Consider the following 21,790-nt stretch of genomic DNA (forward strand, 5'->3'; position numbering starts at 1 on the left):
AGCTGACCAAAGTGGGTTTTTTTCTCTGTTCAGAGATTCTGGGGCAGTTAGCATAAGCCTGCCCTGTTTAGGGAAGAAACAAACTGCTCTTAGGGAAGTGAATTGCCATAGACTAAATTAGGGAAGAGCAAGTACAGGCAGTGACTGGGGGTGTGAAGTGATACCAGGCAGAAGGTAAGTTCTGTGTTATGGTAGTGTCACCACTATGGAGACAGACTGAGAGAGTTGAGGCTATTCAGTCTGGAGAAGAGAAGACTCCAAAGAGACCTTATTGTGGCCTTCCAATATCTTAAGGGGGCTACAGGAAAGCTGGGGAGGAATGTTTTAGGGGGTCAGGTAATGATAGGACTAGGGGGAATGGAATAAAACTAGAAATGGGTAGAGTCAGATTGGATGTTAGGAAGAAATTCTTCCCCATGAGGGTGGTGAGACACTGGCACAGGTTGCCCAGGGAGGTGGTGGAAGTCTCATTCCTGGAGTTTTTTTAAGGCCAGGCTGGATGTGGCTGTGATCAGCCTGACCCTAGTGTGAGGTGTCCCTGCCCCTGGCAGGGGGGGTGGAACTGGATGATCCTTGAGGTCCCTTCCAACCCTAATGAGTCTATAGCTCTTTGTATGGTGTTCCCCAAAGGTCATGTTGGGTGGTTTTTGCTGGTTGGTTTGGCACACTGTGTGTAGAGGTGGTTTGGCATTACGGGTAACTTTCAGTGACTTGAAGGTTTGTGTTGAATTCCTTGCTTTACTGCAGATATCCTCCATTGTGTTGGGCCCATCTCTAAAAGGAGGAGAGGGTTATTTCCCAGCCATATGGCTTTCCAACCATCTCTTTAATGTCCAAGTCCTAAATCAGAAGTGGGAGAGATAGGATGTAAAAGAATAAAAAATCAAACATGTTAGCCTGGCCCAGCTTCTGGTGCATGAATGCCTGTGCAAGATGCTCTATGTATGAACATCCTTTGCACTGGTTTGGTCCTGTTGCAGTTTTATCCTGCTTTAGTTTGACCTGTGTGTCTTGCTGGTGAATGTAGCCTTTGCTGCTTGGATTGGCATCTGCAGAATATAGAGCTGGAGATGGGTCAGTTCTGTTAATCTTAGTTGATACCTCAGAGTTGTGCATGTGCCAGGCTTGAGCTGTAAAGGCATTTCTGCTTTAATTCTGTACAGATAAAAAATAACACTTCCTACATTTTCCTTGTTTTAAAGACCTCTTACTAAGATTGTTAGTTTTCTGAAAAACAATCTGTATTAGATGCTCCTAAGGCAAACATCCACAGAATCATTTCTTGGCTGTATGAGAAGTGAACTATGAGAAAACTGCTTATCACAACCGATAGCACAGTGCTGATAAATGATGCTGTGTTTTCCTGTGCTTGTGTCTGGGTTTGGGTTCCCATCCCATCTCCCACCCTGTCCAAAGAGAGCATGGACAAGAAACTCTCATCACTGTAAACAAAACTGGATCTTGTGTCACTGTCACGCTGCATTTCCCCAACCTGTCTCCTGCTTGTTTATACAGGTGCCTATAGAGGAATGTGGGGATTGTAAGTAAAGTGTCAGAGCTGATAAACACAGAAGTTAAGAGGTCATATTCTAGAAGTGGTGCTCTGGATCAACATTGTATCCTTTAAAAGATGCAAATACAGGCTGTTATTCTCCCTCTTGCATGTATTGCCAACAGTGGAAACAGACTTGTAAATGCCCTTTGGATGTGCTTGTGCATCCAGCTGTTAGACTTCTCCCTGCAGCTCAGCTCTTCCCCCATGTCCTGCTCTTTATGGGAGGAATGTCACATATCAGTGTTACAGGTATGTTGGGGTTTTAGCCACACTTTTAATCCTGTTATCTACGTCAGCATCTTACATAATTTTCTGTTTTGTTGGCATGAGATTTTATAAGGAAAAGTAAATTTGGGAGAGTCCCAAAGTTTGCCTTTGCTTTTGGCTATGCAGAGGTCACCAGGGACAGGGTTCGAGCCTGTCTAAACAGATGCTTTTCGTCAACAAACATCCTTTTCATCTCCTTTTGAAAACACTTTTTTTTGGGTAGTAATAACATCCTTGCTAAGGATAGGAAGTCATGGTGTTTACTCTTGTTAATTTATCATAGTAAGAAAGGTACTTTTTTCATATCTATTGAAAGCAGGGTTTCAGGGCATTTCTAGAACTCTACTCATCCAAGATAGGCAGTATAACTATACCGGGGGGGGTGGGGGGTGGGGGGGTGTTTGAAGGCTTATGTCAGTTATTTGTAAGAAAATAAGGTGTAGATGTTTTTTCTTGTATCTTTTGTTTCCTGGTATTGCTATAAAAATGTTGAGATGCATACTTCATGGGTGTTCAGTTTCTGCAAGTACTTCACACTGAGCAGAGGTGTTACACACTCAGGGTTGCATCCAGTCGCATCTTCCTGCTGACAGTGACTGAGTCAGATTTCTTCTTGACTGTTGTTGAAAGACTTCATCTAAAATCTCCCTCTGCACATTCAGGGCTTTATTTTCACCTCTTGACCTAGATTTTCTAAGAATCAGGATGAAATTGATGCTAGTTAGACAAGTCCTGAATACAGAATAGCACAGCTAACTCTGTAGATGAGTGAAACTGATTTGTGTTTAAGGTATGAAAGAAAGGTGACATTTTCAAGTGTATCTGCTGGTTCTATAATGTTTATGTAATTTGGCTGGGATTAATACTTCGTGTGTGTGTGGTTTGAGATGGACTGTTTCTAAATAGGTGAATTAAAAACAACAACCACCACCACCCACAAAAACCACCTCTACAAAACAGTAACTAGTAAAGCTAGTAAACAGTAAAAGGGAAAACCTGAAGGAGAAGCTGAAATGGCATCATCCAAGTTTGAGCAGAGGAGGTAGGTTATTAGGGTAATATTTTTGAAGAGGTCCTTTCCTTGTGGGCTTTTTGGCTGTGTTTCTTTAGATATGTGCAAAGCCTTACTTTTTTTTTTTTTTTTTTGGTTGTAATGACTAAAGGACTTTCAGTGTAACTGAAGAATTTGTATTCTTCTTGTCCAGCTAATTTTCAGGCTTCCACTCAAAGGCAAATGGTCAAGTGGAAATGCATTTCTACAGCCATTCAGGGATCTGAGTGAAATGTTTAAGCTTGTTCAGATCAGGCAAACTTTAACTGTGCATGGATGTGTAGGTTTGGGGTTTTTTCTGCCTGACTGCAGTTGATCCAGGACCAAATCTTTAAAGAAAGCCACTTCTGGTTTTCTTGAGAATGGCTTCAGCTTTACTTTTAGTTTTTTGTTTTAATTCTGTTGTTGTTATTAATGTTGTTTTGGACAACCAGAGTCTCTTTGGGAAACTTGCACTGTGTGGAATGTGTAGCGTCCCTGCTGAAATGAAAGCTCAGAGGGGGTAACTGAATACTCCCTGCCTCAGTGCATTGCCAGCCTGAAGAAAAAACAAACATGCTTACTGAGAACAATGAGCATTCCTTGAAACCCTAGGAGACAGATTTCCGCCCCCCCCCTTTTTTTTTTTTTAATATTTTTATGAGACCCTGTTGAGGTTTTCAGTCCCAGGTGGCAGGGCTAAGGGGCTTCTCACCCATATCATTCAACAGATGCCTTGCTCAGGGCATGAGGGCTGTAACTGATTGGCATCTACATTTTGGAGTTGAGAATGTGAAACCTGAACAGATGCTGCTGTGTCACACGGCTCCCCACACCCTCTTTTTTTTTTACCTCTGCTTGCCCTTCTCCCTGCTGTTCTAGTGATTCAACTTTGACTTTCATTAATGCTTTTGCACTGTTTTTTCTAACCTACGGTTTCACATCTCCAAATGCAATTTTAGCAACAACCTGGAAATGCATCTGAACACTTGATAGACTTGCAGTTCGTTGCCTTAGGAGGCTTGATATACCTGAGTTTCAGGTTGCCTGCTCGCTTGCTTGGCTCTACCGTATTTCAGGGTGCCTTGTGTAGCAGCCACTCTGTACATGACAACCTTGAACTGAAGTCTTTCCTTGCATATAAGCAATTTCCACTTTTGCTCCCATGTTTTTTACTTTACTGAGGATTTGCAGTGATAATTTGGTACTCTAGTAAATTCACGTTCAGAAGACACATGAGCAGGCCAGAGGGCAAGTCATTGCTTGAGAGCTAGATACATCAGGACACAGAAACTTGCTCTGTCTTTAATTCTGTGGTTTTATTAAGATAAGTTCTGGAAATAGAGTTCCTTTATTAGTATTAATAATGAGCATTTTAGAATGAGATATAACACTAAGCATTTGTTATTATATTCTTTTTGGCTTAGATCTACAGGTTTGAAGATTTTAAAGAACATTTATCCTGAACTTAAACAAAGAGAGGTTTTATGTGCCTGCAGTGAGATTGCTGTGGTATATGAGGTCATCCCAATGTACTTTCATCAAGAGAGATTGCTCTTTTAAAACTCATTTAATGTATACTTTTGTTGCTGGAGTGCTCTTAAAACCTGTACTGTGAGCTTAAGAAACCTTTAAGTGAGGTTTCCTCTGGATTTATCACATGGATTTTGATGTCTTAGAAGATGGCAGTTCTTTATGATGCTTTCTGCAGCTGGGGCAATTACAAGGAATTATTCTTTCTAGGGTCCCTGGCATTTAATACTGTGGGATTCAGAGATACTGTATTTGATGCAAAATATAATGAGGACAAAAATGAAAGTCTTTGAAGATAAAGTGCCAAATCTACAAGAAGTGGGATATGGATTGTGAGCAAGTGAAGGAGTAATAAAATTAAATAGATCATGGGCTGATGCAGGTCAGAAGCCAGAGGCTAGGCTGGCAGCAAAGGAGATGGGGAAAAAACTCTGAAAGTCAAGTGCCTGAAGCGTGAAGTGTTCAACACCTGTAGTTATATTTAGAATCATTTAGGTTGGAAAAGACCTTTAAGGTCATTGAATCCAAATATTAACCCAGCACTGCCAACTCCACTTCTAAACCATGTCCTGAAGCACCACATTGAGAAGTCTTTTAAATGCATCCATGGATGGTGTCTCTACCACTTCCCTTGGCCGTTGGTTTCAGGGGTTGACAACCTTTTAGTGAAGAACTTCTTCCTAAATGTGCAATCCAAACCTCCTGTGGTGTAACTTGAGACTATTTCCTTCTGTTTTATCCCTTGTTACATGGGAGAAGAGACTGACACCAGCCTCACTATAACTTCCTTTCAGGTAGCTGTAGAGAGTGATAGTCTCTCTTCAGCTGCCTTTTCTCCAGGCTAAACTTCAGCTGCTATTCCTAAGTCCTGCTGACCATGTTATTTCTAATGCAAGCCAGGATGCTGTTGACCTTGGCCACCTGAGCAGACTGCTGGCTTATATTTGGCCAGCTGTTGACCAACACCTCTGGGTCTTTTTTTGTCAGGCAGCTTTCCAAGCACTCTTCTCCAAGCCTGTAGGATTGCATGGGGTTATTGTGATCAAAGAGCAGAACCCAGCACTTAGCCTTGTTGAGCCTCATACAACTGGCCTCCATCCGTCAGTCCAGCCTGTCACTATTTGTCTGTAGAGCCTTCAATCCCTCAAGCAGATCAATGCAACTTGTAGTCATGTACAAAGTTGTAGAGGGTGCACTCATCCAGGTCACTGATAACTGGTTCCAGTACTGAGCCCTAGGGAATACAATTGCAACTGTCTGGCAACTGGGTTTATTTGTATAACTTTCTGGACCTGGCCATCCAAACAGTTTTTATCTAGTGATGAGTACACCTATCCAAGCCATGGGCAGAGAGTTTTCAAGGAGGATGCAGTGGGGAAATGATGTCAAAAGCTTTACTGAAGTCTAAGTAGAAAAGATCCACAGTCTCTCACACAAAGTGGGTCACCTTGTCACAGAAGGCAATCAGGTTTGTCAAGCGGGATGTGCCTGTCTTACACCGATGCTGACTGGGCCGGATCACCTGTTTATCCTGTACATGTTGCATGATAGTACTCAAAGTGATCTGCTCAGTGACCTTTCCCAGCACTATGGTCAGACTGACAGGCCAGCAGTTCCCCTAATCCTCCTTCCAGCCCCTCTTGTAGCTGGGCATCACATTTGCTAACTACCAGGCAACTTGGACCTCTTTAGATAGCCAGAACTGCAGGTAATTGATTGAAAATGGTTTGGTGTGACCACTTCTGCCAGCTCCCTTGGTACCACTGGGTGGATTCCATACAGCTGCAGAGACTGTGTGTATCTGAGTGGTGTAGTAGGTGACGAACCTCTTTGATTAGGGGATTATTTGATGCTGTTCCCCATCCCTGTCATCCAGCTCGGGAGGCTAGGCAATAGGACAACAATTGGTCTAACAAGGCATATTCAGTACCTCAGCCTTTTCCTCAGTGTTCATCACTGTTTCCCCCTGCATCCAAAAGGATTACCTCCTTTGGTTGCTACTGTACATACAGGAAGTTTTCTTAACTGCCTTTTGAGGTAGTAGCCAGATTAAGGTCTAGTTGGGCTTTGGCCTTTCTAATTCTCTCCCTGTATAACCTCATGGCATCCATATCATCCTGATTTGAAATCAGTTTAAATTGTTGGTACTTTCTAGTCTGGATGAGCAAGCTTTTGAGATGTACTTTAATGTTCAGAATGGGTAACTTGTAGTGTGGTGTTTGGAGTTTTTTCCCTTCGTTGGGGTGGGAATTGCCAAAACCTGGCTCCATAGTTTATCTTGTGTGTGTTTTGCCATGTTATGAATAGTTGTGTAAAAATTTAATGCATGTGAGAGATGCCTTTGGCAACAAATTAATCCTCCAGTGAATTTCCCTTAGTAGTGCGGCGTCTTTCAGCAGTGTGGTGCATTGGTTTTCGTCCTTGCGTCTCAGACCATCCTCTCCTCTTCTAGCCAGAGCTGTTAGCTAGCTGTATGGATTGTAAATTCTCAGGTGCTTTCCTAAAGGTTCTGTGTAAATCACTTCATTTTGTAGATCAGCTTGTTGAGCAGTACTTTGGGGTTTCATTGCATGCCAGGTGTTCAGGTTGGCTCTGTGGTTCACGTTGCTAACTGTATGTTTAATATCATTAGTTGCCGCCTTACAGAACCAGATTTTAGGATGTCTGCCCAAAGCCCTATTTGCAAGTATGATTACCTGTACAGTATTGAAGGGAGCTCAAGATCACAGATGCTTTTGACTCTCAAATTTCCATCAAGCTCTACAGTTTTCCCAGGGGGCTTCTTCCCTTCCATTTAATTCCTATTCTAATTATCTCTGTATCGTTATTCTGTCTTTCTGGGGGTTTTGAATGTGTCTTTTAAATTTAGTTTAAGCACTTAATTATTGTATTCATTATCGTATGAACAGCTTTGAAAATATTAAAAGCTCATTATTTTCAAAGTGGCACTATCTAACCCCAATAATTCTACCATTTGATATGCTTTTGTTGCAGATTGAAGATGGGAGCAAAGCTGCAGCTGTGGACAAGCTACTGGCTGGGGATGAAATTGTTGGTATCAATGATGTGGGCCTCTCTGGCTTCCGACAAGAAGCAATCTGTCTGGTGAAAGGTTCACACAAGACACTGAAGCTTGTAGTAAAAAGGTAAGCTTGTGGTGTTCAGCTGGAAAACCAAACACAGTCCAGGCTATAAGCTACTGGGCAACTAAAATTGGCAAGATGACTACTCTCATTTAGTGTTATTAATGTGCACATTATGCAGTGTTACCTCCCCCTTGAACACAGACCCTTTATGGATGAAGACACGGGAGAGTTAGCAGAGCAAAAACTGAGGTAATATATTCTGTGAGTCCCGTTGTGATGTGGTGACTGCTCATTTCTATCCTACTCAAGTGCAGGGCCTGAAGCTAGCCTTTGCAGACAGCCCTATGTCCCTGCCTGTGTGTGGCAACACAGGCAGTGCTTCTTAATGTCTTTGGTGTTCAGGCCAGTTGGGCAGTGAGGAGTGAGTTATATGGGAAGGTTTTGGAAAATAATTTTCTCACTTTGTGGGAATATTTGAGGTCTCAAGCATTTCTTATGTGGTTTGGCTAAAGAGTATTGACAGTTAGTTACTGGTGAAGGGGAAAAACTGAAACGGTTTATCAAAATGGAACATATTTTCAGTGTGGAAAACTTCTGTTTTGTCATTTTGACTTACAGCTTTTAAGTTCACACTTCTTTACCAGTCTGAATTAGAAATAAGTTTCACAAGATAGTGTTGACAAAAGTGATCAGTTGTTAAATCTTGTAACTGCTGAAAAAAAATTAACCCAGGAACTTGGAATGACAAATATCTTTCTTATTAATTTCCTACTCTGAGTCAGAACTTTCTGATTATTAATTACATCTATTGAATTACACCAACTAGTCTTTCATGTAAGAAACTTGAGTGTCTCTGTTAGAATAAAAAAAAATATTGTTGCAGCACAGACAATGCTGAGAACTGAGATTTGACAGGTATTACAGTGCAGTCCATAAACACAACCACTGTTTGAGGCTGTGTTAAATGAGGACTGACTCAATGTGAGCTAAAAAAGCATGTCTCTCACCTTTTGTAGTATAAGAAGGTGAGTTGTCTCTGTTTAAAGGTGGAATTATGGGAACTTGAGTCTCTTTGACAGGTGATAGTTTGTCCTCACCAATACGTACTTCTGGAAGCTGTCACAAAATTTTTTGTAGCACTAAAGCTAATAAATGCAAAATAAAATGCATTCACAACTATTACAAGTCATGTTGATCTTCAGCAGTTTCAACTTGAACTGGCTATTCCAGTAAAAGCACTTTTGTTAGTAGATGTTACATCAGCTGTTTCTGTTACAGAAAGGGAGAACTTCAGGGTTGAGAAGTTTTATAGACATTGAAGAATCTGCCAAGACAGCAAGTCTTAATTACTACAAAAAGCTTCAGACCAAGTGGGAAGATCACTCTTTCATAGTGCTTTTCAGTTTTATGACAGTAACTTACTCAATCTGTGAATTCTGATCTATCTTTGGAAATGGCAGAAAGATTGATGCTGAAATACTCTCGTAAGAAACGCAGCTATGCCGTTCTTGTCATTCACAAGTACTTTCATGCAGCTAATAAAGCATGGATTTGCTGCTGTGAATTTGAGACCATTCTCTGCAGGCAACAGAACCCCATTGCTATGCATGTCTGTGTGCAGTTTGGTGCAAAGCTGATGGATTTTTGTCAGTCCTTTCTCATCAGTCTTTTTCTCATCCCTAGCATGTGTGTGAGGGGCAAAAGCAACGTAGCTGTTCTAGCCAAGAGGCTGAAACGGTGGCGGCTGTTAGACAAAACCTTTTTAAATTCATTAAGACTTCCAGAGCTCCCAAAAAGAGGCAGTAGCCTTTTGGGTAATTTAAAAGCCTACATAATATTAGACACCATTTCATAACACTTGCTGAATAAAAAAAGCTAAGGGTTTTGCCTGTGGTTTTTCAACTTTGCTCTTTCTCTTGGAAAGTTGCCTTAGGACATTGGTTCCTTGACGATCAGAAACCTTTTAACATCCAGTCTCATTTTATTCTTGGCCTGCTTGTTCCCATGTACTGCTGTTTGTGTACTGAAGTAACTTTTCTTTTCCTGCTACAAGTTCAAATGCTGCAGGTTTTTATAATGGCCATGTTGTGTGCTTTCTTTCAGAAGCTGTGGCGTGAACAACAGTTTTGTTTTTGTTTTGTTTGCCCTAAATCTTAGCCTGATTTTAAATTTATTTTTTTAGTAAGTGCTTTAAGCAGTCTTTAAGCAAACCAGTTGTTTAGTCTTTGCATGAGCACTCCTGCAGGTCTGGGCTGAATTGGATCAGGGAACTGATCTGACTGCAAAATTACTTGGGGAAGTAGGTTTTCAGCTGACCAAGACCAACACTTTTCAGAGGCAGTCTGCACTTTAATTACAGCAATCCTAAAATGGCTGCCTTAGCATTTTTAGACTATTTTCAGTCTTCTTTAGATTCACACTTACTGTTCTCTGGGGAGACCTGGGATAGTCTCACAATTCCCTTTCCATGAATTACATACAAGATGAGTATTGATCTGTAACTCAGCATATTTCTGTCTGCTTGCCCTGTGTCCTTTGTCTAGCACTGTGGTGCTTCTCTATAGTATTCATTTAGCATTTTATTCCCTGGGGGTGAAACATGAAATAGACAAATGATTTGAAGTTCAATACTGAATTTGGAGTTCAGTTCTGAAGGTTAACAAAATAAATAAATTGTTGCTGTAGTCATGTTTGTCCTTGCTATCTGTGGCAGTGAGCTTGGGAAGCGAAGATCTGCATTTTGTGTTAAGAAGTCTTTTTTTTCCCTCAGGGGTGTTAGTGATATCAATTTCTACACTGATCCAGGGCTGAAAAGCAAACTTCTTTAAAGCTGTCATGTGTTAAACTTTAGTTTTCAGTAAAACTATTATTCATGTCAGTAGAATGAATGCCCCCCCAAAAACCCCCAACACCACAAAAGCAAACCAAAAACAAGCACACCCCCAACACAACAGAAAAAAATAAACCAAAACAACAAACAAAAACCCACCAGTCAATAAACGCCAGGTTTTATTTGCCACTACATGTGTCCATAGGGAATTCTTCTATGTGGGTCACTCCTCCATGCAGTAATGCCACATCCTGATCTTGCATTGATATAAGTATTTCTGTAGTCTGGGGAGCACACCGTTTTCCATTTTGAACTCTAATGTACCTACAACCAAGAGAAAAAATTTTGCCATAGGGAGTTACATGTTTTGTTCACAATAATTATGACAGATGAGGGTTTCTTGGGGGCCTGGTAGTGGTCAGTGGTCGTAGCTGGCTTCCACAAAATTGTTTTTGCATGCTGTATATGAAGTATCTGATGCTTGACTTGCATAGGTAAAGCAACATTGGTCTCCAAATGAAAGTGCCTGTAGTACCAAATAAAACAGATTTGTTGGCCATGAAGATGTGTTTTGCTGTATTTTGTGGAAACTTTGGATTATTGTGGTCTAAGCCAAATCAGGACTTCATCTGGCTCAGCAACAAACATGATGTTTAGCTTACATATATTGATGGTTGAACAGGTGTGGTGTACTTTTGGTCTTGGATTTAAAGAGGACTCGGGAGGCTTAGTGTTGTTTTTCTCAGTGGATTAGTCAAAACAACACATCTTAATTATGTGCCAGTTCATCACTGTAGTACTAGTTTGCTTCTTAAGTAGTCTCCTTCCTTAGGACACTGTGCTTAGGACATTTCTTACAGGAATTATATATGAATTTCTTTTGCTTTGGAAAAGCTGTGTGTTTATATATACACACCTAAAATTGCTCTGAGTGTTGATACTGAAGTAATTACTGTGTTATGTGTAATTTAACTGCTCTGCATACACTTCTAACTTAGATTGCCTTCTAGTTATTGAATAGGTATTAAATATAATCCTGGGTTTTCTTTTGCTTTCTGTATTTCATTGGTTCCTTCATGTGGCCAAAATGTATGGGTTTTGCAGCGCTGATGAGTCCCTTGCTACAGGAGAGGAAAAGAGAGTTAGAGCACTTGCCACCAGAAGCTAGTCTGAATGTTGGAATTTACTGTGCCAACTCCTGATATGGGAAGATAATATCATGATGTGTGAACTGTAAACATGGAAAGTTAGGGTAATCTTAATTTCCATGGCACTTTGTGAAAACAGAGAGCCATTTAATTGAAGCACAGCAGAAAAAGAGTTTTTAATGCATGGCCTGAAGGCTCTGAGATTGTACAGTATGGCCTCAAAAGACCTGAGCAGAAATAGGAATAAAAATCTGACAGTCATTTGTAGTGTTCAGATGGGAGATCACTGAAACTTTGTCCTGTTCTGAGCACAAATGTGCTCAACAGCAGCAGTGACCTTTCTGTAGTGGGATCCAAAGGGATCTAGTCTTGCCCATTTAGGATTTGTGGAGCAGCTAGCTGTTCAGTTTGTAGTTCCTTGTCTCTGCAGGAGTACTCTTTAAAACCAGGCAGTATCAGTTTGAGAGATGAGTTGGGAAGATGAGAAATTTGTGTACTTTGTACAATTACATGGATGGAGCCCTGAGTTCTGCCTCTTGTCTGTGTTTGGTCACTTGATAGTTCCAGTTTTATAGATGCCAAAATAGTCTAGGAAACAAGTAGGAAAATGTAGATAATTTTGCAGATTTTAGGCAAGTATTATTCTTACTGAGTCCACAGTTATGTTTAAACACCGCTCAATAAGCCAAATGCACTTGCTGAATAGAAGCAAAATCTATTTTGCCATTAAATTTTATTTAATTGCTTCTGGAGTCAGGGTTTCTTATCCCAGCAGGATCTTTCTGTGAAGTGAGTGTTTAATGGAGCATCTGCAAAATAAGCCACTCCATGCGTGCTCCTCCATTGGGTTCCACAGAGGAGGCCAGCTGGCATGGAGTTCACCTCCTGCTCGGGTATGCCTCATGCATTGTCCATGGCAAATCCAGCCCTGGGCAGCCCTCCACTGTGCTGCTTCTCCTCCTTCAGTTGAGTGATCTGGTGCTCAAAGGGATGGGTGTGACAAAAGGAGGAGCACCTTTGCACCTTTTATTTTCAGCAAATTGTGCCTTGGAAGAGTCCTAATGAGGGCCCTATCCCCTGGTTGCCTAAGTGTCAGTGCAATCACTTAACCAACATGTTAACAGTGTGAATGCTGCTCCCTTCACTATGATGACCCTGCAAGTACCACCCAGGTGTTCGGAGTTTCCCATGCCAGGTGTCTCTTTGGCACACTGCACACCTACAAAACTCTTTTCTCTATTTCTTGCTCATGTTAATATGAGCTGAGTCATGCTGATGTATAATGGACACTTGAGGTGAAAGTTCAGTTTCTCCAGTTGACTGTTTCAAAGAGCAAATTGTTGTCTTGTGGTTTTGGATGTTCATCTTGAACTGTCAGGACTCTCTTGATACCTGTGTTGTGAGTGACATGCTTTCATCTTGTGGTGGCTTTCATAATTTATTTCTTTATATATAAAGAAATCTATCTTTATTTCTCTATGTAAAACATCCATCCCATGAAGCTTGAATAATAAATGAAGTAAAAAATATAGTAGTCTCCATGTTTTTGCTGAGTTAGCTCTGTTAGGGCAAGGTTTGGAGTTCTAGGAAGAGCACAATACATTTCCTTGTAGGTGAAAGGAATCCTCTATAATTTGAATACACTTACTCAGAAGGTTGCTTGTGGCAATGCTATTCAGTTTGTGGGGAAAGTACCAAAAATGGGAAGTGTTGCTTTTCTGTGGAATGGAATATGCAGCAAAGAGTAACAACCTGTGAGTCATGAGTGGTTTCTATGGTGGTGTTTTTTTCTTTTCCAGTCCTGCAAGCACTTGTCAAAATGGTTAATTTTGAGCATGAGTAGTCTCATCCAATTTAGTGAGAGCACTCACATGACCGATGATGCAAAAGCATGCAAGTGCTTACAGGATTTAACCATAGCGTTTTACCACACGCTACCTTGGAGTTATCCTTTCAGCTGCTTTCTCCGGTTGCATTTCAATGTCAGTGGTGGAAACTGTAATATGTAGCCCCTCGGGTGAGAGGGAGAAACAGGTGAGCCTTCTAAAATGTGGGGATCTAAAGACTTACTCATTTCACATAGTACTTTCACTTGATGCACAGATTCTGTGTGCACGTGTTCAGTGATACTGTGGATCTCTCAGGAGTCTGAAAAAGAATTGTAACCTCCTCCATTCAAGGCCAAATAAATAATGTTTTCTGTCAGGAATCTTCTTTGTAGGGCATGCTTCTGTATCTGTTGTGTGCATTGGGAAATACTGAATTGTTTGAGCGTTGGGTTTCTTAAACGCCAGTCAGGAACTTCCACATGCACGTGTGCAGCTTCAGGAGAGCAGCGACAATGCTTGTGTGGCGCTGTGTTCCAGTCCTCCTTGGGGTACTTTTAGGTTGCATATTTCATCTCCTGAAGATTGAATGATTGCCGAGATTGAAAGCTTGAGACACTTACTAAATGTTTCAGTGTCAAGATTTTAAAGCAGTTCCTGAATCCAATCCTTAACTCCAGAAATAATAACCACTTGAAAGAAGGGTAGGAATGCAAGAGGGTTGCAGTTTTAGTTACTGAGTAACTGAACAAATTTGCATCTTATCTCTTGCACAAGAAACCCATTATTTGATGGTCATTGCTGCTGAATCTGCATAATACTGGATCACCTGGCAAAACAAAGTCTGGCACAGAGACAGAGCTACCTACCACACTGCAAAGCTATATGGCCAGCTTTTAGTCCAGCTTCATGCTGAGTGCAAAGGAAGGACAGTGACAAAAGATGGGGTTTGGGGAAATTTCTGCTGAGTTGCAGTTGAAATCAGAGGCAGTTCTTTGGTCTGGCTCATGGAGCAGCCTTGCTGGCCAGTGGGCCACCAAACCAGGCATGGCATGTGATGGGGAAGAAAGCACTCTAGGGGATAGTCATGTGCAGAAATCTATCTGGCCTAAGACATGTCAAAGCAAAATATTTCTGCCAAATAAAATTTCCAGCATCTTGGCTTCTGACTTTGTTCGTTGTGGAGGCTCAGTAATTTGCATCATGTGGCTGTAGTGTTTTAACCAGTAATGAGGTGAACTAAGGCTGGGCCATCTCCTGAAATGCCCTGGGTCTGATGGAGCTCTTCTTTCCTCAGTCCCATTTTTGGGTCACTTTGGACATGGTTAAGTAAGTCACAGCTAAAATTGATGTGGGAGTGCAACACCTTTGCAGAAACACCAGTATTTGGAACATGGTTTCTGAGGAAACTCAATTCATTTGGGACAGTGATTGAACCAGTAAGCTCATTGTGGTAAGTGGCTAGGAGGCCAGGTTGTTTCTGGCTGCAAGCAATGCAAGAACAGCTGTGTGCTCCAAGGACATGGCAAGTTCCTTCTTGCTGAAGGCAGCATGCTGGGCTGCTGTAGGGAGCTGCCTGCTGCTGTGCTTGCTAACTGTCCTAGGCAAAGGAGGTGATGGGGAAGTGTGTCCAAAGGCTGCTTTCCTTCCTGTTCCTGATCCTTTGCTTCAGCCACAGTGAGACAGTTTAAACTTTCCTGTGTCTATTGACACTTGCTGCTGCTGTTGGCATTTGCCCTGTCAGAGGCTGCATTTTCCCACACTGCTGGTGAATAAAAGCTTTTTTGTATTAAAGGTGAACTTTTTTAGTGCTGTACCTGCATAGCATGAGAATTTCCAAAATACTTGAAAGTAAAACCTGCTGGAGCCACCATTTATCACTGGTTTTACAATATTTGAAGCATTTTAGATGCTTTCAGATGATAAATACTCGGAAAAAAAAAAAAAGAGTTTAATTATCCTTTAGAAGATTTCTGATAAATTGTCACAAAAATTGAGGTAAGAGAATGATATCAAGAGTTTAATGCCTATCTAACTATCAAAAGGTAACAGAATATGTACAAAATCAGGATGAGGAAGAAATATTTGTGTTGTTTACATAGTACACCATACATCCCAAGATCAACACTTTTATCTTAAACATCCAGATGTGCCTGTCTGGTTCCCCAAGGCAGAGCAAGGAAAAACAGTTCCAGAATGTGAATGCTTTATCATGGGAGTTTGTTGTGAATTTAGCAGGCAGGAAGATTGATGATGTCATACCTCATGCAACTTCATACCTCATTGTCGACAGTGCATATCTTATTTATAAATGAAATTGCTGTTCTGTCCTGCTCAAGCCTGTACAGATGGGCAGAGGTACAAGGAAAACTGGAGCAAACTGTGATGGTGAAATCCTGATTTGCTCAAGTTAATGACTGAACTCTGTAAGGGCTCCAGCACTTGGTAATTTGTGTTTATTTGTTTTCACAGACCAAAGCAGAGAGTTCTGCAGGTCTCTTTATTTTAATATAAAATGTAACTTACTACTTTGTGGGCTAGGAAGGGAGCTGGCCTGCTGTTCTCCAACAAATGCTTCTTCCAGCATGGCCTCTTTCAAAAGAGGCACCCTCTAGAGTGGCATTGCTGTTTCCTCCATTCTCAGACACAGGCAGATGGGAGGTCAGACCAACTGGTTTTCCTGAGACGCGGGAGGAGAAAGTGAAGAGCGATGGTACAGACTGTGCAGGTCTTGCTGTGGTGGAGAGCAAGGCAAAAAGTGATGGTGTACATCTTTGTGTGGATTTTGGCAGGTGGCAATAGGCATTTAAGATAGGATATGCTCCTTTGCTAAAGCTTTAGGGGTTTGGGAGACACCTACTAGTTTGATTTGTGATTCTAAGAGTTCTGGGTGTTAATAGGTTACTTCTTTTCTATCTTATAGAGTCCCTTCCTCCCCCCAGAAGTGTGTAAGTTAAGCACATGAGGTTTTGGTTGGTTTGGCTTTGTTTGTTGTTTTTGGGGGGGTTGGTTGTGTTTGGGTTTTGTTGTTGGTAGTATTTTTTTTTTTTCCAAAGTCTAGGTCAGGGTTTTTTTAGGGATGTCTTTTGGGATTCTCTTCCTTTTATGATAAGATACTGAAACGCAAAGCATGGAAAGCTGAAAATGTAAAAACAGGAACTCCTTGTTTTGCATGGGAAAAATGCTGCAGTTCAGTTTGCTGCTTCCAGAAAGATAGGCTGGCTGCTGCTGGTGTTATTAGAATTGTCAGCACTTTTCTTGGGAAGGTAAGAAAGAAGGGAGCACACAAGGTTCAGATATTCAGTGCATAGAGATCAAAACAAATTAGTGAGGCTGAAAACACAGTTTTGATGTTTTAGCCCATTGCATCGAGTTTCAGTGAGATACAATCATTCAAAAGAGGAAGGAGAGAAAAATCTGAAAGCAGCCTATACATTTCATGTCTCACCCAGAGTGAGTCATTTTAAAGGTCCTAAAATCCCCAAACTGCTGAATAATCTCCCTCTGAAAACAAAGGCAACAATGAACGTGTCTCAAAGTCTAACACCGAGACATTCAGACTCTCTTCTGACCTCTGAAGATCACAGCTACACCAATTACATGTTTGAAGTCTTCTTTTAAATGTGCAAATAAGACTGCCTGACCACCATGGATTTTATTTGGTTTTTGATTGTTTGTTTTAGCTTTTTACTTAATTGTTGAAAAATCTGAGTAGCTTTGAGCCTGTAGTTTCTCCGTGCTGGAATCCTTTGCTGGTAGTGCTCTCTTGTGGCTGGCTTTAGTAAATGACTGAAAATTCATTTCAAAAATAGGTATAAAATGTAGAAGTTTCTGCCCTGGAACACACAGTAGTCCCTTTTGGATAATAATGCCTAAATGAATTGTGGTGATATACATTGTGATGATACAGGAAGGTTAGTCTAGAGAAAAGCACCCCAAATGCGCTTCCCAGAGCATCAAGAGAGAGTGGGACCGCCCCTTTGGCAACAGGCTTGATCCCAGGTACTGCTTTTTGTGTGGCACTGCTCCTGGTTATGAGCAGGTTACTCACCACAACTTTGGTTGAAAGAATGCAAAATTAGTCTGGAAAACCTTTCCCAGTTAAACTGAGATGTGTGTTCCTGGTGAAAGCTTTTATACCCTGAATCACTGCTTTCTGATTCCAAGGATGGGAAAGGAGAAGATAGGAGGGGAAAGCTCATAGGCCTTTCTGTTTTGTAATACAAAGCTCTTAGCTGGTGTTTTATTTTTCAGCAATGCCTTCTGGAAGCTCAAATCGTGGCATGAAGAGGGTTCTGTTGAATTAGGAACAGAGTTTCCTCTTTTTCTTAAAAGAGCAGTTACTAATGAAAAGCTGTTCAGTACTACATGGACTTGATGCCATTGTGATTATAAATCCAATGTCATGCTTACCTTTCATTCTGCTGTATCAGCTGCAGTCTAGGAGGGCAGCTCATCAGCATCTAATTGCAGATTACGACTGCAAAAAAAGCTCTTCAAGGCCAAATTAAAAATCATATCAGTCAACTGTATTTTGAAGTGCAAGTTTTCCTTTTCTCTAAGGAACCCCTATTACAAGACAGATATGGATGTGCTGGAACATGTCCAGGATGACTGAGAGGGTTGAGGCTATTCAGTCTGGAGAAGAGTAGGCTCTGAGGACACTTTACTGTGGCCTTCCAGTATCTGAAGGGGGCTACAAGAAAGCTGGGGAGGGACTTTTGAGGGTGTCAGGGAGTGATAGGACTGGGGGCAATGGAACAAAACTAGAAATGGGTAGATTCAGATTGGATGTGAGGAAGAAATTCTTCCCCATGAGGGTGGTGAGACACTGGAACAGGTTGCCCAGGGAGGTGGCGGAAGCCTCATCCCTGGAAGTTTTTAAGGCCAGGCTGGATGTGGCTCTGGGCAACTTGCTTCAGTGGAGGGTGTGGCTGAGCATGGCTGGGGGGATGGAACTGGATAATCCTGGAGAGCCCTTCCAACCCTAACAATGCTGTGATTTTGATTTTTTATTTAAACTTTTCTTTCCTCATCCCCCCTCTTTTTCTTTTTGTTTTACCCCTGTTCCAATGTAATTTTAATGCTTTTTTCAGACAGTGGGCTCAACAGTACTGATACTATGCAATTTATTCTTTCGTTATGTAGAGTGAAGATGGACTTGCTGCTGGAAAGTCAGGAAAAACGTTCTTTTGTCCACTTGATTTTATTTCCCTGTCTTGCCAAATAATTCCCAAGTACAGAATAATATTTGTCAGCTGGACTTTGCATCCTGGTTCATGTAACAGTAACGCTGTGGTTTTCAGACCTCCAGGAGCCATGTTAGTGAAAGCGAGCCATCAGACGAGAGTCAGTCTCTGAACCGAAGGTGCACGTGCACACACATGCATGCATGGTAATGCTGGAGAGCAAGGGATTAGTCTGGCTTACCTTTATTAGGACTAGTTCATTATATTAGCTTGAACATCTCAGACTACCTCATTACTTCAGCATCTGTGAGAAATCAATGCTCTCACTATAAAGTGCTTGGACATTGCGGTCTGGGTGGGAAAGTTTTAGCCATATGCCCTCTAGCTTCCAGCAAGTTCACACAGCAGAGCTACTGGACTCTGCAGCTGTACAATTCTGCCACATGATGTCTTAAGTAGATTTCTGCTTAAAATCAAAGTATGCCTGCATAAAATAAGATCAGTTCTTGCCCTTTTGCCAGCCTCCTCCTGCCTGCTAAAGTTCAAGGGTTTCTGTATAATCCACAGTACTTCCAGCATTTCCTTTGCAAATATAAGTGCATCTTCCTTTGGCCTGTGAAAATACATTCATTTTTCATACACAGGATGTGAGTCAGTCTGTTGATAAGGATGCTGTGGTGCACTCAACTTCTTGTAGCAGTCACTATGCTGTGGTACAGCACAGAACCAATAAAAATGTATAGTCACTGTGTGTTTAGTGTGATGGGTTAGTGAACCTAGTGGAAAAACTGATGTCAGCACATGGGCCAGTATACAAGAAGAAAGTTTCTTATTCATAGCATCATAGTATCAGTCAGGGTTGGAAGGGACCACAAGGATCATCTAGTTCCAACCCTCCTGCCATGGGCAGGGACACCCCACACTAGATCAGGCTGGCCAGAGCCTCATCCAGCCTGGGCTTAAACACCTCCAGGGATGTGGCCTGGGTTGATCCTTAAGGATACAGCAGAACTAATCTTTCTCATTTTCTTTCCAACTAAACTGTGCAGCCTCTTGCTGTATCCTTTCTATTCCTGGGTGTAATGATGGTCAGCAGCAGCAGACCAGTGGTGTGACTATGGAAGAAAGCTTAGTTTTTGAAAAGATAATAAAAATAAATTGTCCTGTGAAAGAATTCCCCAGAACTTGTAGCACCAGTCTCCCTGGGGGATGAAAGGCTGTACCTGCCACTTTGCCACACAGGTGATAATTTCCAGTGCCTTTCTGAGAACTGAGGTGGTTTATTTCTAGGGATATTGCAGGCTTTCTCTCTTGAGGAACGTGCTGCTCCCTGAGAATACTGCTTGGGGTTTAATGTATAGGAAAAATCTCTGTAACTCTCCAGTTGTTCTGGAGCTTTTCTTTTAGCTTTTGCTCCTTGTCACCGACAGGTGACATTAACTTTATTAAAATGCAGTGCCCCAGCCTGGTTGATCCACCCAGATATTTTCTTAGAAGACTGCAGAAGGAAAGAAAAGAATCACTGGACAGAAACAAAACAACAACCACCCCCCAACCACCCAAAACAAAAACAACCACCAAAGAACCCCAAACGAAGCCCACCACCACCATCAACAACAGAAACCACAAACAACCAAAAAACCCAAAACAAAACAAAACCACTTCAGCAGCATAATAATCTCAGTGTATTTTCCATCTGCCATGTTAAACAGCACTTCAAATTAAAGGTTAAAATCCTTCTTCCCTCTTCCTTCTCCAGGAACAGTCCTCTGGTTTCATTTTTTGAGCTCTGCTCAGCCCTTCCACGCTGAGCTCCACAGGTAGTGCTCACCAGAGTGGGTGGGTGGAGCTGCTGGTATGACTAATCAAAACTGCTACGGCTTCTTAGCAGGGAGCAGTAACAAGGCTCCTTTGTGAGTCTAATTATATCCCCCTAAGCTGGCACAGTGGCAAGGATTAGTGCAGGAGGGGGACAGGCGCTTGCAGAGGGCTTCAGTGTCCCGTGGTCTGCTCCACCAGCGTCGCCTGCTTTGCTGTGAACAAGGGGTGCCACTGGCACCCTGTGTGTGGTGTCCCAAACTGAAGCTGGGGCCCCATTGCTTGTCCACCAGCCAGGATCCATGCTTGGGCCTTGAGGAAGGGGTCTTGGGGATAAGGTGCTGCCCAGTGTAGTGCCTGGGTAGGTACCTAGGGCCATGCGGGTCTGGGGAGGCTCCTGCTGAGCTGGCTAGGACACATGACACCAGCACCTGATCAGCCCCCTACATCCCATCGTAGGGATAAGCAAGTGGTCAGGGTGCCTTTCTCGTGGCTTTTTGTATCTTAATTAACTTGTCTGTGATTGGGTGAGGGGAAGCAACACAGGACTGTCTCCAATGTGTCTGATCACAATTTTGCAATAGTCTTGTGCAAGTGGAGTCTGCAGGTGTGACAGAGGGGAGGAGATTTCTTGAAGACTGTTTTGTGGTCTGCTTGCCAATTTGTCTCCTGTTTCTCGTGCAGACCCAACTTCAGCATGATTTATGTGGCTGAGCAAAACCACTAACCTCCCAGAAAGGCTGTACACTGGAGTAATTTTCAGTTCTTACCTTCTAAGAGGTCTTCAAATGGTTTTCTTGGGCCAGACTCTTCATCCCAGTATATGTATGTACATGGGACAAATAACTTGCAAAGTCAGTCTGTTAGTGACTCTTGAAAATACAAAGTCCTGAGAGTTTTTCAGTCTTGAGCTTTTACTGGTGTGAAAATACATTTAATGGGAAAGGTTTTCCCGGCAGTGAGCAGTTTGCTGATATACACAGTGGTTACACAAGGATGCAAAGGAGTTTTTACAGAACAGTGCAAGAGGAAATGAGCGTACTGATAAATGTGTGAGAGCAGAGGTGTGTGTTTGTTCCTCCATGTAAATATAAAGAAGAGATTATGGGATTTCTCTTTAGGAAGGAGAGGAATATGAAGTAGTGAGCAAAGAGGAAAAAAAATACATTTGTCCCATGTAGTTTTGGGAAGGCAGGGAGGGTATCAAGTGATACATTTGGCAGAGTAGGATTTCTTTTTTTCTCACTGTCAGGCAGTTGCTGCGTCCTGCACGTCAAGAACATATGCTGTGAAGGTGGGGTGCTGGATGTTTCTGCCTCTATCTACTTAGTGGAGACCAGACAGAGCAGCTAGCTCCATTAGAGAAATCCTTAATCTAGTGAAGCTAATGGATCTTCCCCCCACTGTGAGCTGCTCAGACAGAGGCTGCCCATTATATTTGTGGGCCTGGATCACAGAAGAGCTGCGATGAATTTGTGAAGATTACTGTTGGTTTATAATAAAGCATA

The 21,790-nt window shown here is 42.0% G+C and overlaps 1 protein-coding gene across 1 annotated transcript in view; it reads left to right on the plus strand.

The window, feature by feature from the left end:
* The window catches only part of SHROOM2 (shroom family member 2), a 116,446-nt gene that overhangs the window by 42,204 nt on the left and 52,452 nt on the right, over window positions 1–21,790 (plus strand). The window contains exon 2 of the mRNA XM_054163255.1: window positions 7,380–7,531. Within this exon, the coding sequence (XP_054019230.1) occupies window positions 7,380–7,531 (152 nt within the window). The remainder of the gene's footprint in view (window positions 1–7,379; window positions 7,532–21,790) is intronic.

This window comes from Dryobates pubescens, chromosome 8 (genome assembly GCF_014839835.1).
Source record: "Dryobates pubescens isolate bDryPub1 chromosome 8, bDryPub1.pri, whole genome shotgun sequence".
Classification (NCBI taxonomy): Eukaryota; Metazoa; Chordata; class Aves; order Piciformes; family Picidae; genus Dryobates; species Dryobates pubescens.